The following is a 13,206-nucleotide window of genomic DNA, read 5'->3' on the forward strand; positions in this document are numbered from 1 at the left end:
CGTGGAAATAACTGCCATATTTCTCTTCAGTGCTTGTAAACCATACATAACCTAAAGTTCTTCAGTGTCTAGAGAGCAGCATATAAAGTGAATGCACTCAGCACTAACCTGCACCGGCGGCGAGCCGTCGTTACTGTAACGAAACTCTCCTTCATCCCCGGCGCTGACTTCCTCATAGTCCTCCAGCATACGGACCAACATGCCACTCTTCAGGTTGTCCTGCACATACTCCACATAAGCTGAACGAGATGTGAAGTCAGAACGAGTCTTGAAACCGTTTGCCGTTTTCTTCTTCTTTGGTGGCGTGACCGCGGCCATTGCTGTAGTGGCCATGAAGGGAGATGAAGGGGAGAAGCGCGGCTGAAAGATGGAGCGGATGGGGTGTTTCTGAATTTTGTTATTTATTTCCTCAACCGCTCTGCTTGAGCTTGTGGAGGTTAGGGGCAGCTGCCGGTTGCGGTCCCAGCCCATGACGCGCACCAGCTCCGAGATGAGGTTGGCCATGGCCATGGTGAACTCAAACTCCCGCTGCACACGAGCGTGCTCTGATTGGTAGGCTGCCGTGGAGGAGGAGGAGCCAACCTCCTGACGCTCAGAGGTGGACTCCACCCCCGCTGTGTTCAGCTTGTCCATCAATGAAGTGACACACAAGTAACGCTTCACCAGAGAGAAAAGCAGCTTGCCTGGAATCTACAACAGACAAACAAATTCTCACACAAAAACATTTGTACAGTGTCGATGAGTGTCCAAACAACAGATCTTAGAATATAAATTTCAAATCTGTGTAATTTTAGCATTTATTATTTTAGATACTATTATAGCTTTTCTATTTTTGAATTTTCCATTCTGTTTGATTAATATAAAATGTATTTTTTTTTTGTCTTTTTTTACACAGGTGCATTCCCAATGTGAAGGCTTAAAAGATAAAATGTTTTGTCAAATTAAAAATCAATTGAGCATTGCATCTCATTTACTTTATGGTAGTAGCATTTGGTGTGTTGTATGAGCTGCTGCCAATGACAAGACAACTGTCATAAGTCATCACTTATGGGATTCAATCTGGGTTAGCATGGTGCCAGAAGACAACAAGGACCCGGACTAGGTTAAGGAGAGGTATTCAGAATAGAGTGGAAATAAGCATGAGTACCTGTGGAAGATGGATGCCCTCAAAGGAGATGCCATGCTCCTCAGAGGAGGTGGTCTCCGCAAAAAGCTCCAGCAGGGTGTAGCGGTTGTCAAAGTCCATGTGCAGCTCGATGCCATCCTGCTGGCTCAGGGACAGCAGCACATAGGCACGACTCCCTAAAGACAAACAACATCAGCCTCATCAACACTGAAAGATTTTTACAGACCAATTTTATTGCCTGTATTTATTTACTTCTACTACACATTTACAATTAAAAAAAAAAAAAAAAAAAAAGCCAAAGACAACAGACAGCAATATCAGTGCGTTTAAAAATGTGGGTTTGACAGTATGGGGTGTATTTAAACCATTATTTTTTTTCCCAGTCTAAAAACAAATTGGCAAAAAGCTTGATTTTTCATATATTCCTCTTTTTTGGGGGCTCATTTAATCTGTAAAAGGAAGCATGCCTTAAACAGGTTTGAATATTTAATTTACAAATGGCTGGGCTGTTTCTAAAAATGAATTAAATAAGATTTTACCACTGTTCCTCACAATAATTAGGCTTGTCTAATTCTACATATTAGCATTTCATCAAGAAACTTCATTGTTTGACTGGTGTTAAGCAACTGCATAAAAGCTATGATGCAAAACATATTAGACAAATAAGATATAAAACATTCACCTCACTAGTGGTCAACCGATATATCTGCCGATATTAGGCATTTTTTTAATATCAGCATTGGCCAATACGTTTTTCTGCTTGGCCGATGTGTTCTGGACTTTTATTTTGACAGCGCATCATCTGCTGAGAGCGGCAGCGCCTGAGCTCACACTCCCTCTCTCGTTCGTTGTTAACAGTTCTTTCTAATATGGATAGAAGTTTGTCTAATAATCAGATAGAATGGTTAAAGAAAATAATATATACAGAAAGTATAACAATTGCTTTTATATTAAGCCTATTGTTGGTTACAGTGTTTACTTTTTTTATATATTATAATTTTATTAAATATTTATTTGTGAAAAATACTGTCATCTAAAGTATACACATTTATTTTTTAATCCACTGTTTCTTAAATATTAATAATTAAAAAATTATATCGGCTTTATATCGGCCCCTCTGTTTTCCAAGATATCGGCTGTCAAAAAACACATATCGGTTGACCACTACACCTCACCAACAGCAAAATGCACAGACCAGGTCAGCAACTTTTGTGCTTATATTTCACTATTCTTAGAAACCACTTTCTGCAAAATCATCCAGCCAAAATGCATTCATCTACTTTCTGCTGAAGTGTGTATCAGTACAGTACAGAATAATGTGGTTATGCTACTTCCTTAAAGTTTTACTACTTACTACTTGATCATAGTAATTTGTAAGTTAAAATACTATCTCCTAAACCAGTTTAACATGCAGTGTCGACTATAAGGAAACTAAAAAAGTGCAAACACTGAGGAGCTATCTAAACATTGCTCTGTTTGTCTGAGAGGCTGGTGTATCATGCCCAATTCTGCCTCAAACACTGGCCAGGAGTTTAGGGTGGGGCTACCCTTTTACAGCCAATGGTAGACAGAAACCAGTTTTTAAGTAATCACAATTCAGTTTACACTACAGAGGTAGTTATTTGTAGTTGGAATTAATATTGAAATATCTCAATACTTTTGAATTTGCTTTGAATGGGTAACAATGTTTATATTCTATGCATATTAAAAGTATTACTTGATTTCATATTGCCAGACAAAATCTAATATAAGTCTATTATATAGTGATATATTACTAATATGTTGTGAATGTAGCACTACAGATCACATGTTCAGGTTCCCTCGGGTGGCTTAACATAAGCCACATGCCTGTGGTCTCTGTTATGCTGAAGTAAATGATAAAAATGTCTCAGCCTAATCAGAGGAGCGAGAGATAAATAAGTACATCCTGTGAAAGAGTATGAATAAGAGTTAAAGAATGAGAGGAGGAACTGGACGCCCCCTTCTTAAGGAGTCAATTTCCTCTTTCAAAAAAAACACAGTAAAATAACATCTGATAACCTTGCCTCTATGAGTCCGATTTATTATCATCACTAGTTTTTTGTTTCTAATTTTAGGCATAGCTCTAAAACACAAGATTTTTTTTTATAATTGAGGATGACAAAAGAGCTCAATCAAACATATGTTGAAAAAAAAAAAAACTTATCTCATCTAGTACTGCAGGGTCCTAAAGCATCAGCACACTCTTGAGACACTGCCAACACCCAATGCTGAGAGCGCTATGACACAGCCCTCTCTCTGTGCCCTTCACTGATGACTCACATTGCCCAATATCTCACGCGGGCATCTGACGGCTTCAGCAAACTTGGGCCGTGGTCCAAAGCCAGTTCAGTGAGTCTTTACTTAGGGTTCACACTAGGCTTTGTGCTCCATTCACTAGAACCCATATGCATATGGCTAATAATAATCAAGACAAAAAAGTCATATCAGTCATAATCGATAATAATTTGCTCCAAAAGTGAAAGTTCTAGAAACCAGACTGTTAATTTGCCTTAAAATAAATATCTTAAAATTGGTAGATTACTTTTTTTTTTTTTTGATTGTGTTTGTGGGGTGCAGTCTAACGTGTTAATGCTGCGGTGGTCTCAGCCAGATACGTCACGGCCGCAGACCATTGGCTAAACGTCTGATGCATATGGGACACAACAGTGGAACACTTCTGGAGTGTCAAAGTTGTTATCGGATTAGTTGAATTATACAGGATTTCCAGGAGACGTGCGTGTCGCGTTCTTTAACATTTTGCCTAGAAACACAAATGCGCCAAACCTTCTCACAGGCTTATCAGGATCAACTAAACACTGGATATTCAAAAAGTATATCAAATATTGAAAGTTCACGATATAGAATCTTTAAAATACAGAGAGTTTTACACACATGCAAAGTTTTGTATACAAGTGTAATAACAGTAACAGAGGCAAATTGCTTTATTTAAACTTTACTTCTATGGTAATTCACAAATTACCTCAAACACCATACACAGCATTTCCTTTAGATTGGCAGGATTGAGCACAGGAAAATACAGCTTATTCTGCATTAAGTAAATTTTTTTTTTTTTTGTGGGGCGATGGACAAAATGGGAAACCAAATACTACATCGCCGATCTGAAGCCATCTCCACTCATGTCACCCATCCTTGTGTGTACACGTGCTTGGCTCGCTTGCTTGGCGACAGAACTGTGAACTGTGTCTACACTGGACACGAAACCGCCGAGTCGCAACAGGTTGAGTCTGATTAGACCAAGGGTGACGAACTCTGGTCCTGGAGAGCCACAGCCCTGCTGAGTTCAGCTCGAACCTTAATTAAAACTCACCTGCCTGTAGCTTCCTAGTAACTGTTCAGATCGTGATTATCATGTTCAGGTGTGTTTGATTAGGGTTGAAGCTTGGCTGTGGCTCTCCAGGACTGACGTTCACCAACCCTGGTCTAGACATCTGAACTTTGTGTCAGTACCATATAAATAGGACAAGGCCGTTTACTGTTGGGGATAGGGCTGTAAACGTCATGATACAGGACTGCAATGAATTTCACCTCAGCAGAATTTAGTAAAACAGCGATTTATTAAACTTCACACTATAGGGCCATTTCTAACTATTGGCAGAGCAGGCAGTTGACCTCTGCATTATGAAGAGCCTCCATTAGTGTTGGGCGATATGGTTATTTTTCAAATCGTCATATCGTCTGCCCGTGAGATCGACGATACACGATATTATCGTGCATGGGTGGCGCAAGAGAGAGACTCTTGTTCTTGTCATAGCGTAACTATTTGGTGTTTTAAACCGCACAGGTTTAAAATTTCTAACCTTGAACTACATAAAACATTTCAACAAATACACAAAACAATGTTATTTTTAGCAACATCATATGACCCCATTAACAACATCAGCATTGTGTGACTATGTGTATGTGTATTTCAATTCCTGTACAGTTTAATCTCTAATTGTCAGACCATTCAAATTTCATTTTTAGAAATTATTTTAACCCAAAAAGCTAAATTATTCAAAATTATTCTTCCTTGGAACTACTTATATTTAAAATACAAATCTCGTGTAATCCCAGGCTATCTATAATCATATGCACATTTCAAAACGGGAATATAATTTATTTCAATCCCATGTGTTTCATATAGGTCTGCACGATAAACTGAATGCGATATTTAATGCGCATCTTGTATTTGCTTTGAGAAAAGGTGATAGACGATCCGCTACCCGCATCATTCTCACATGTTATATAGCCTACTAGCTGGGACAACTTCTTTCTGTTTACAGACATGACATTAGGCCTGGGATATATGGAAAAAAAAAAACATCTCTGTATTTTTTGGCTGATTTGCGATTTCCGATATACATCTTGAAATTTTATTTTTGTATTCGCATTAAAAGAATCTGTATTTAATATAGATTTATTTCACTTACTGCCCAATGTTGTCCAACAAATACATATTAAAGGCTATGAAAACAAATAAAGTTAATGTAACCATGTAAGCCTTTATATTATGTGCTAAAATGTGCAATATTATCCTAAAATTGTAACATTACAATCTATAAACAAAAATAAGCGAATTAAATTCACCAAGCTAAAATGGAAAAATAAGGTAGAAAAAAAAAAACACAGGCTTGTGTTAGGCTAATTTGATTATGCCATTGCGTCTCTTTAGAGTCAGTGCTATCATAAAAATAGACTTACTTGTGTGATCATAATTATAGCGCTCATATTTAATTAAACTCTGTCTGTTTGGCACGCATGCGCGAGGGGGTGCTCGTTCACTGAAGTTTAGCGGAGATCCCAGAACAGAATGCTCATGCACTTCTGAAACAAAAATGTCTATATTTCCATAGCTTTCTATCATTTACAGATGGAGGATATACCCGTGATACACCTCAAACACATTAAATAGCGTGAGTAGCCTGTGTCTCAGTCAGAGGCGCACGCAGCCTTTCTGTCTGAGCATATGGTGGGCTGAGCCGCTTAAACTACTGAGAAACAAAATTACCAAATATGGCTTACCAATTTTTAAAGGCCTTAATATGAAGCTTGTCACATGTTATGAACATACTGGATTATACACTCGCTCTGAAGCTGCTCAGTGCGTGTCCTCCACTATATTTTCATATGCGCTCATATCAAACTTGATATAAATAATATTGCCTCATATTGAATCGCTTATAAAGAAAATATCAATATATATTGTATAAACTCGATATACCGCCCAGCCCTATGTGACGTGACATGATGTGGCAGCATGCTCAAATTTCCATTAGTATTTCCAGCAGTATATTTTGCGTGCATTATTCACAGCATGTCTGGAACAGAGTTTAAGCCAATATTGAACTAATGCACACTTGCTTTGTTCTTGCATTCAATTTTATTTATACTGTTGTAAGATACTTTTAAAATATTAAACAATATTGAAAAGTTGTTGAAGTCTAAATATTACTAAAGCTATACAATAGGCACAATGCAATAATTATGCAATCAATGCAATAGAACAACACTCAGAGAAAGGTATTCCCAACAATATAGCTATTTAAAATTGTGTGTCAATATTTTTCATTTTGCTGCATCAATAATTAAGATCACGGTTTGAAATGCATGCAAGTATTCAGCAGTATCACGAGCAGTTTTCAAGGAAAGTGACTTCAGTTTTACTTTTCATTCAGGGGAAATACCCTAGGAAGTGAGAGCTTTACATTGAACCACTGGAAACAACAGCTCTAACAGAGTACCCGAGGAGTTTCGAAAGATCACAGCCAAAAGACCGTCTGTGATTGTTCAGAGGTTGTCAAACAAAATAACCACGAGTTAGATATAGAAGCCAGACTCACCCGCATCATGAGAAGCCAGGGCTCGCAGCATCTTGCCAGCGCTGCGTCTGGTCTGTCGCTCTTTATTACAGAGCAGCTCCATGAGCAGGTCGAGAGCGCCGGTCTCCTTGAAGACTCCTACCAGAGAGCCGATACTGGCGTAGGCGCTCAGCACGTGGATGGTGTGAGTGATGCTTATCCCGAAGTCGCTGTTCTTGGCCATCTGCTTCCGGGCGCGGCGCACCAGATTCTTCACATCATCTTTCATGTCCAACAGCTCTCCCTTGTCGACATCTGCGGGGAACTGGCCACTGGGGCGCTCCTCTTCCTCCAGCAGAGGCCTCTGGGAGTCAGCCTTGCGCTTGCCAAGCAGAGTGGGGCAGTTGGCGTAGACGTCTTCGGTGGACATCCACATGAGGATGCTCTCGCTCTTGCTCTCTCCTGAGGTGGAGCCACTAGAGCCTCCGCTTCCCGAACTGCTGCCGCCGCTCGCCTCATTGCTGCCGCCTGAGCTGCTGCTGTCCTCCACAGCCAGCAGGCTCCAGCGGATCAGGTACTCCGTCTGGCCATCCAGAGTCCTCCTCTGACGGATGAGCTCCTCTGGGTAAGACTGCAGCTTTGGGCCCAGCTGAACCAGCAGGTTACCGTTGCGGCGCTCACCCACCATGATAGCTGAGGAAACAAAGAGTGATATAATGAGGACATGTGACCCGTGCTGGCGAAATGAGTGGGAATGAGGCACACAATCTAATTTTGAGTTACAGGCAAAAGAAGAAGTGAAAAATGTCGAATTTGAGGTTTTCACAAAAATGAGTTCATTAAAGGTGCAATAGGAGATCTTGGAAAATGCTAACATTAGCCTGATAGCACTGAAAGCGGATGTCCCACCCTCCATGCATTTACGCTCACAGACCTGAATACCAGAGACAACATTACTACAATAGGCTACATCAGCGGTTCCCAATTCCAGTCCATGTTTCGAAGGGAAGTAAACCCCTGCTCAGGGAGTAGGGAGCAATGAGATATGCTCATACATAAGTTGACAGGCAGGTAGGAAAGCTATTTAAAACACTCGCACCTAGCATTCTTGGTCCTATGCTTCCCACAGAATATATAAATACAGATAAATACATTTAAACCAATTAACTATCGGGATGTGAAGAGACTTCAGTATAATCAATCAGTATAACGAAAAATGTTTCTGAAGACAATCACCTATTGCACCTTTAAGCCCTCTTCTAGCTCCAAAAAGTAATTAAACATCTACAGGTATATGTCTTCTGAGAGGAATACCTTTTCCTCTGCTCACTTCTGGGCGAGTAGTAGTATTATTTATTTAATGCCATGTCAGCATCTTAGGCTAATTTCATGGCAAAAACAATAAGAAAAATTCAAGTATAACAAATACAATAAAACCCAGCAAACAAACAAGCACAAGTTATATTGCACAAGATTTTTTTACATTAACATATGATACACATTCTTTACTAATTAACTCTTTAAGGGAGTTCACTTCATTAAATAGTTTTCTACGTACATTAAAAGCAGGACAGTCCAATAAAATATGTTTGACAGAAAGGGGAATCTTGCAAAACATGCATTGAGTTGTATGACCGATCAACATCTAGCAAATACCACTGGATCAAATCTAGTTTTAAAAGAGATGAAAAATCTGTTCGAAAACAAAACGGATGTTTAAGCCAAGTCTTACTTTACATGATGAACAGATTTATTAAAATGTAATAATTTTAATAAAAACCTTATGAGTTTGGATTGGAACTACATGACAGTAGCACGGAATATCATCACATTAAGGGAAGGTTCACACCAAAATGAAGTTCCCATCATCATTTAAATAAAAACTGAGAGATTTCTGTCCCTCATTAAAATCCATTCACTCAAACTTTAGATGCTCTAAAACATTCAAGAAGACATTGTCAAAGTAATCAATATTATGCAAAGTCTTTTGAAAAAACAATCACTTTATATGAAAATCAGATTTAATGCAGATATTTGTTCATATAGATAAGCATACCATCAATGTACAGTTAGTAAACTCAACTGTATTTGCTTGATGTGTGAGAAGAAACCTCACTGGTTCTCATGTGTCAAAAACATGTGTCAAGAATTTTTGTTTAACATCTGATGTGTTTTATGATGTATTTATGATTTTTTTAAAGCATTTTCAAGTTTTTGCACATCAACAAGGATGTCAATAATGTGCATTTGTGTTTCAAAAGGAACTACCGTATGTCTTATGAGCCTTCTGAAGAATAAAAGTTTTGGGTGAATGGGCTTTCAGTGGGGGGGGGGGGGGGGGCAAAAATCTCTCAGGTTTCATCAAAAATCTCTCCATTTGTGTTTCTAAGACAAACGTGAGTCTTTTGAGTTTGGACCGTTATGAGCAGGAGTAAATGATGATGGCACGGTTTTGGTGAAACTAACTTTCAATGGAGGCACAGAAATACCTAGATTTTCTTTAAAACAACAATCTTAACATGCTTTTCCAAGATGAACAAAAAAGGGTGAGTAAATAACAACTGAACTATAACATCTGAAAATTTCAAGCAAGATAAGATGCGACTAAAGTGTTAGGAAGCTTCTGTAATCTCCATAATCCAGTCTCACATTAAAGAGATACTACATTTACATTGCCTCATATTTTCCCCCAATCCCACATCCAGTTATTTTTCCATGAAAAGTATAAACTTAGAAAGAAATGCATGGTGACCAATGCTGCAAGGCACCAAAACTACCTAATTATCTATACCCAGGTCTGGGATATTAGTCATGCCATCTAGCATCTCATTATGACTCAGTCTTGAATGACACGAGGGAACTAAAACATGACAGATACCTGATTGTGGATCATTTTGTTTTGTGAAACGTTGTTTGCTAGCGTCAACAGAACATCAATTGTTATTGATCTCTAACAAAGTCTAAAGTTTATAAAGAAATCTTACGTGCACACACAGTGTACGTGTCAGCCTGCGGTTAAACTAGGTCTATGTCTTCTCCCAGCTGCTGTCACCCGCTAGCGAAGCTGCTAAACAGAGACACGAGGGCCTGGTGTCATCACGGGTGTGTGACTGACGCTCAGCCGAGGATCCGCTGACCTCAGCCCGCTCTGTGCGCACATCTGACGGCGTCTTAAGCCTCCCAGCCGCGCTGCGTCTCTTCTGAGAAGCGGTGAAAGAGCGGAACTGATCAGTGCGCATTAACTCAACACTGCGAGCGGGCATCGAGATCGAGACTCAACGCGTCAAACTGAAACGCGTTCAAAAATAAAAATTAATAGAGTGCAAGCCGCGCGAGGCAGCGTCGTGCGGCTGCGAAAGCGTTGTAGTTATCTGCGTCGCGTCTCTAGCAGGGAACATATGCTGTAACCAGCTGTCAGTGCGGCCTCTGTGTCAAAAACACATTAAAAAGCACTGCGAGAGCCGCGGAGCTCTGCTCGGACTCACCTCCGGTGTCGCAGGGCCTTCCCTCCTTCTCGACTTTCCCCCGGGGTGGATGGAGTTTTCTTCTCCGTGGTAGCGTATCGTTGCCCAGCCTGAAGTCGTTTTCGCTGCCCGTTGTATAGTTGAGTCCTGTTAGAGTAGTCTAGTCCTTCTTCCTGTGTGTAACAGGTATGAGTTCAGCTTGTCTGTCCGCCAATGTGTGCGTGCAGCAACACATCACTGCCATCTGCCGGCGTGGAGGAACAACAACAGCCCTAATACTTCATTATTGTGAACCATTGTTGTAATCTTTAGCACTGAAGTTATTCCAGCCAGGACCAAAACATTTGCCTTTGTGTGTGTGTGTGTTTGCATGTGTGCAATCACTTTTTTGTTTGTGCAATTTAGTTCTTTGTAAATTTTCAGAAATACTTTCATTTGGTGTGCAGATTTTTTTGACTTTGCTTTCTGTCACTTTCTCTATTGACTGAATCTATGCACACAATTGTAAACATGTTCTTGTTGTTTTACTCAATTGATGCAGAATTTGCTCATATTTTTTAACAAATATCATGTAGAACGTTATCTCCAACTGTATAACAAAGAACCTTTCACATGCATCAACAAGAAGGAACAAGGAAAAAGAGAAAAAAGGAGAGAGGGTACATAAGCATCAGTTAACAGACAAATATAAATTATATATATTTTACACTATACATTTACTGTACATTTACATTTATTCATTTAGCTGACGCCTTTATCCAAAGTGACTTACAATTGCTATATATGTCAGAGGACACACTTTATATATTTTATACTACAAAAAAATGTACTTTCCAGGTAAGCACCATTAAATGTTTTTTGTTTTTATCTGAAAATGGTAAAGAAGGACCATATAACCATTTTAATTGCTTTACTATTTTTTGATTTTGACATCACATTTATAAACATTTTATTCTGTTCCTGTTTTGTGAAGAGTCTTCACAAAGAGTCTACTTCTGCACGTATATATATATATATATATATATATATATATATATATATATATATATATATATATATATATATATATATATACATACAGGTGTTGATGGTAATTTGAAAAACATCAAAAGGTTGATTTATTTCACTAATTCCATTCAAAAAGTGAAACTTGTATTTTATATTTATTCATTATACACAGATTGATATATTTCAAACGTTTATTTCTTTTAATTTTGATGTTTATAACTGACAACTAAAGAAAATCCCAAATTCAGTATCTCAGAAAATTAAAATATTGTGAAAAGGTTTAATACTGAAGACACCTGGTGCCACACTCCAATCAGTTAATTAACTCAAAACACCTGCAAAGGCCTTTAAATGGTCTCTCAGTCTAGTTCTGTAAGCTACACAATCATGGGGAAGACTGACTTGACAGTTGTCCAAAAGAAGACCATTGACAGCTTGTACAAGGAGGGCAAGACACAAAAGGTAATTGCAAAAGAGGCTGGCTGTTCACAGAGCTCTGTGTCCAAGCACATTAATAGAGAGGTGAAGGGAAGGAAAAAGATGTGGTAGAAAAAAGTGTACAGGCAATAGGGATAACCGCACCCTGGAGAGGATTGTGGAACAAAACCCGTTCAAAAATGTGGGGGAGATTCACAAAGAGTGGACTGCAGCTGGAGTCAGTGCTTCAAGAATCACTACACACAGACGTATGCAAGACATGGGTTTCAACTGTTGCATTCCTTGTGTCAAGCCACTCTTGAACAACAGCGTCAGAAGCGTCTCGCCTAGCCTAAAAACAAAAAGGACTGGAGTGCTGCTGAGTGATCCAAAGTTATGTTCTCTGATTAAAGTAAATTTACCATTTCCTTTGGAAATCAGGGTCCCAGAGTCTGGAGGAAGAGAGGAGAGGCACACAATCCACGTTTCTTGAGGTCCAGTGTAAAGTTTCCACAGTCAGTGATGGTTTGGGGTGACATGTCATCTGCTGGTGTTAATCCACTGTGTTTTCTGAGGTCCAAGGTCAACACAGCCGTATACCAGGAAGTTTTAGAGCACTTTATGCTTCCTCCTGCTGACCAACTTTATGGAGATGCAGATTTTATTTTCCAAAAGGACTTGGCCCCAGCACACAGTGCCAAAGCTTCCAGTACCTGGTTTAAGGACCATGGTATCCCTGTTCTTGGCCAGCAAACTCACCTGACCTTAACCTTAAGGTATTGTGAAGAGGAAGATGCGAAATGCCAGACCCAAGAATGCAGAAGAGCTGAAGGACACAATCAGAGCAACCTGGGCTCTCATAACACCTGAGCAGTGCCACAGACTGATCGACTCTGTGCCACACTGCATTGCTGAAGTAATTCAGGCAAAAGGAGCAACTAAGTATGGAGTGTTGTAAATGCTCTTACTTTTCATTTTTATACTTTTTAGTTTGCCAAGATTTCTAAAAAACCTCTCTTTGTATTGGTCTTAAGTTATATTTTAATTTTGTGAGATACTGAATTTGGGATTTTCCTTATTTGTCAGTTATAATCATCAAAATTAAAAGAAATAAACATTTGAAATATAGCAGTCTGTGTGTAATGAATAAATATAATATACAAGTTTCACTTTTTGAATGGAAATGAAATGAAATAAATCAACTTTTTGATAATATTCCAATTATATGACCAGCACCTGTGTGTGTATATATAGATAGATAGATAGATAGATAGATAGATAGATAGATAGATAGATAGATAGATAGATATTAGCTAATAAATAATGTCACCAAAAATCTTAATGCTCAAAAACTGTACCCGTTTTATGTGAT

At 38.9% G+C, this 13,206-nt stretch overlaps 1 protein-coding gene across 3 annotated transcripts in view; it reads right to left on the reverse strand.

Moving 5' to 3' along the window:
• Positions 1-10,626, reverse strand: part of cul9 (cullin 9) — a 42,860-nt gene extending 32,234 nt beyond the window's left edge. For 2 of the 3 annotated variants that reach the window (XM_026224514.1, XM_026224512.1), the window contains exons 1-4: positions 10,431-10,625; positions 6,988-7,638; positions 1,148-1,302; positions 109-690 (exon numbers count right to left, since the gene is read on the reverse strand). In XM_026224514.1, the coding sequence (XP_026080299.1) occupies positions 109-690; positions 1,148-1,302; positions 6,988-7,633 (1,383 nt within the window). In that variant the 5' untranslated portion in view covers positions 7,634-7,638; positions 10,431-10,625. Of the gene's footprint in view, positions 1-108; positions 691-1,147; positions 1,303-6,987; positions 7,639-10,430 lie in introns of all 3 variants that reach the window. The other variant, XM_026224513.1, reaches the window with a different exon arrangement.
• Between the last annotated feature and the right edge of the window lie 2,580 nt (positions 10,627-13,206).

Source organism: Carassius auratus, chromosome 38, assembly GCF_003368295.1.
Source record: "Carassius auratus strain Wakin chromosome 38, ASM336829v1, whole genome shotgun sequence".
Taxonomy (NCBI): Eukaryota; Metazoa; Chordata; class Actinopteri; order Cypriniformes; family Cyprinidae; genus Carassius; species Carassius auratus.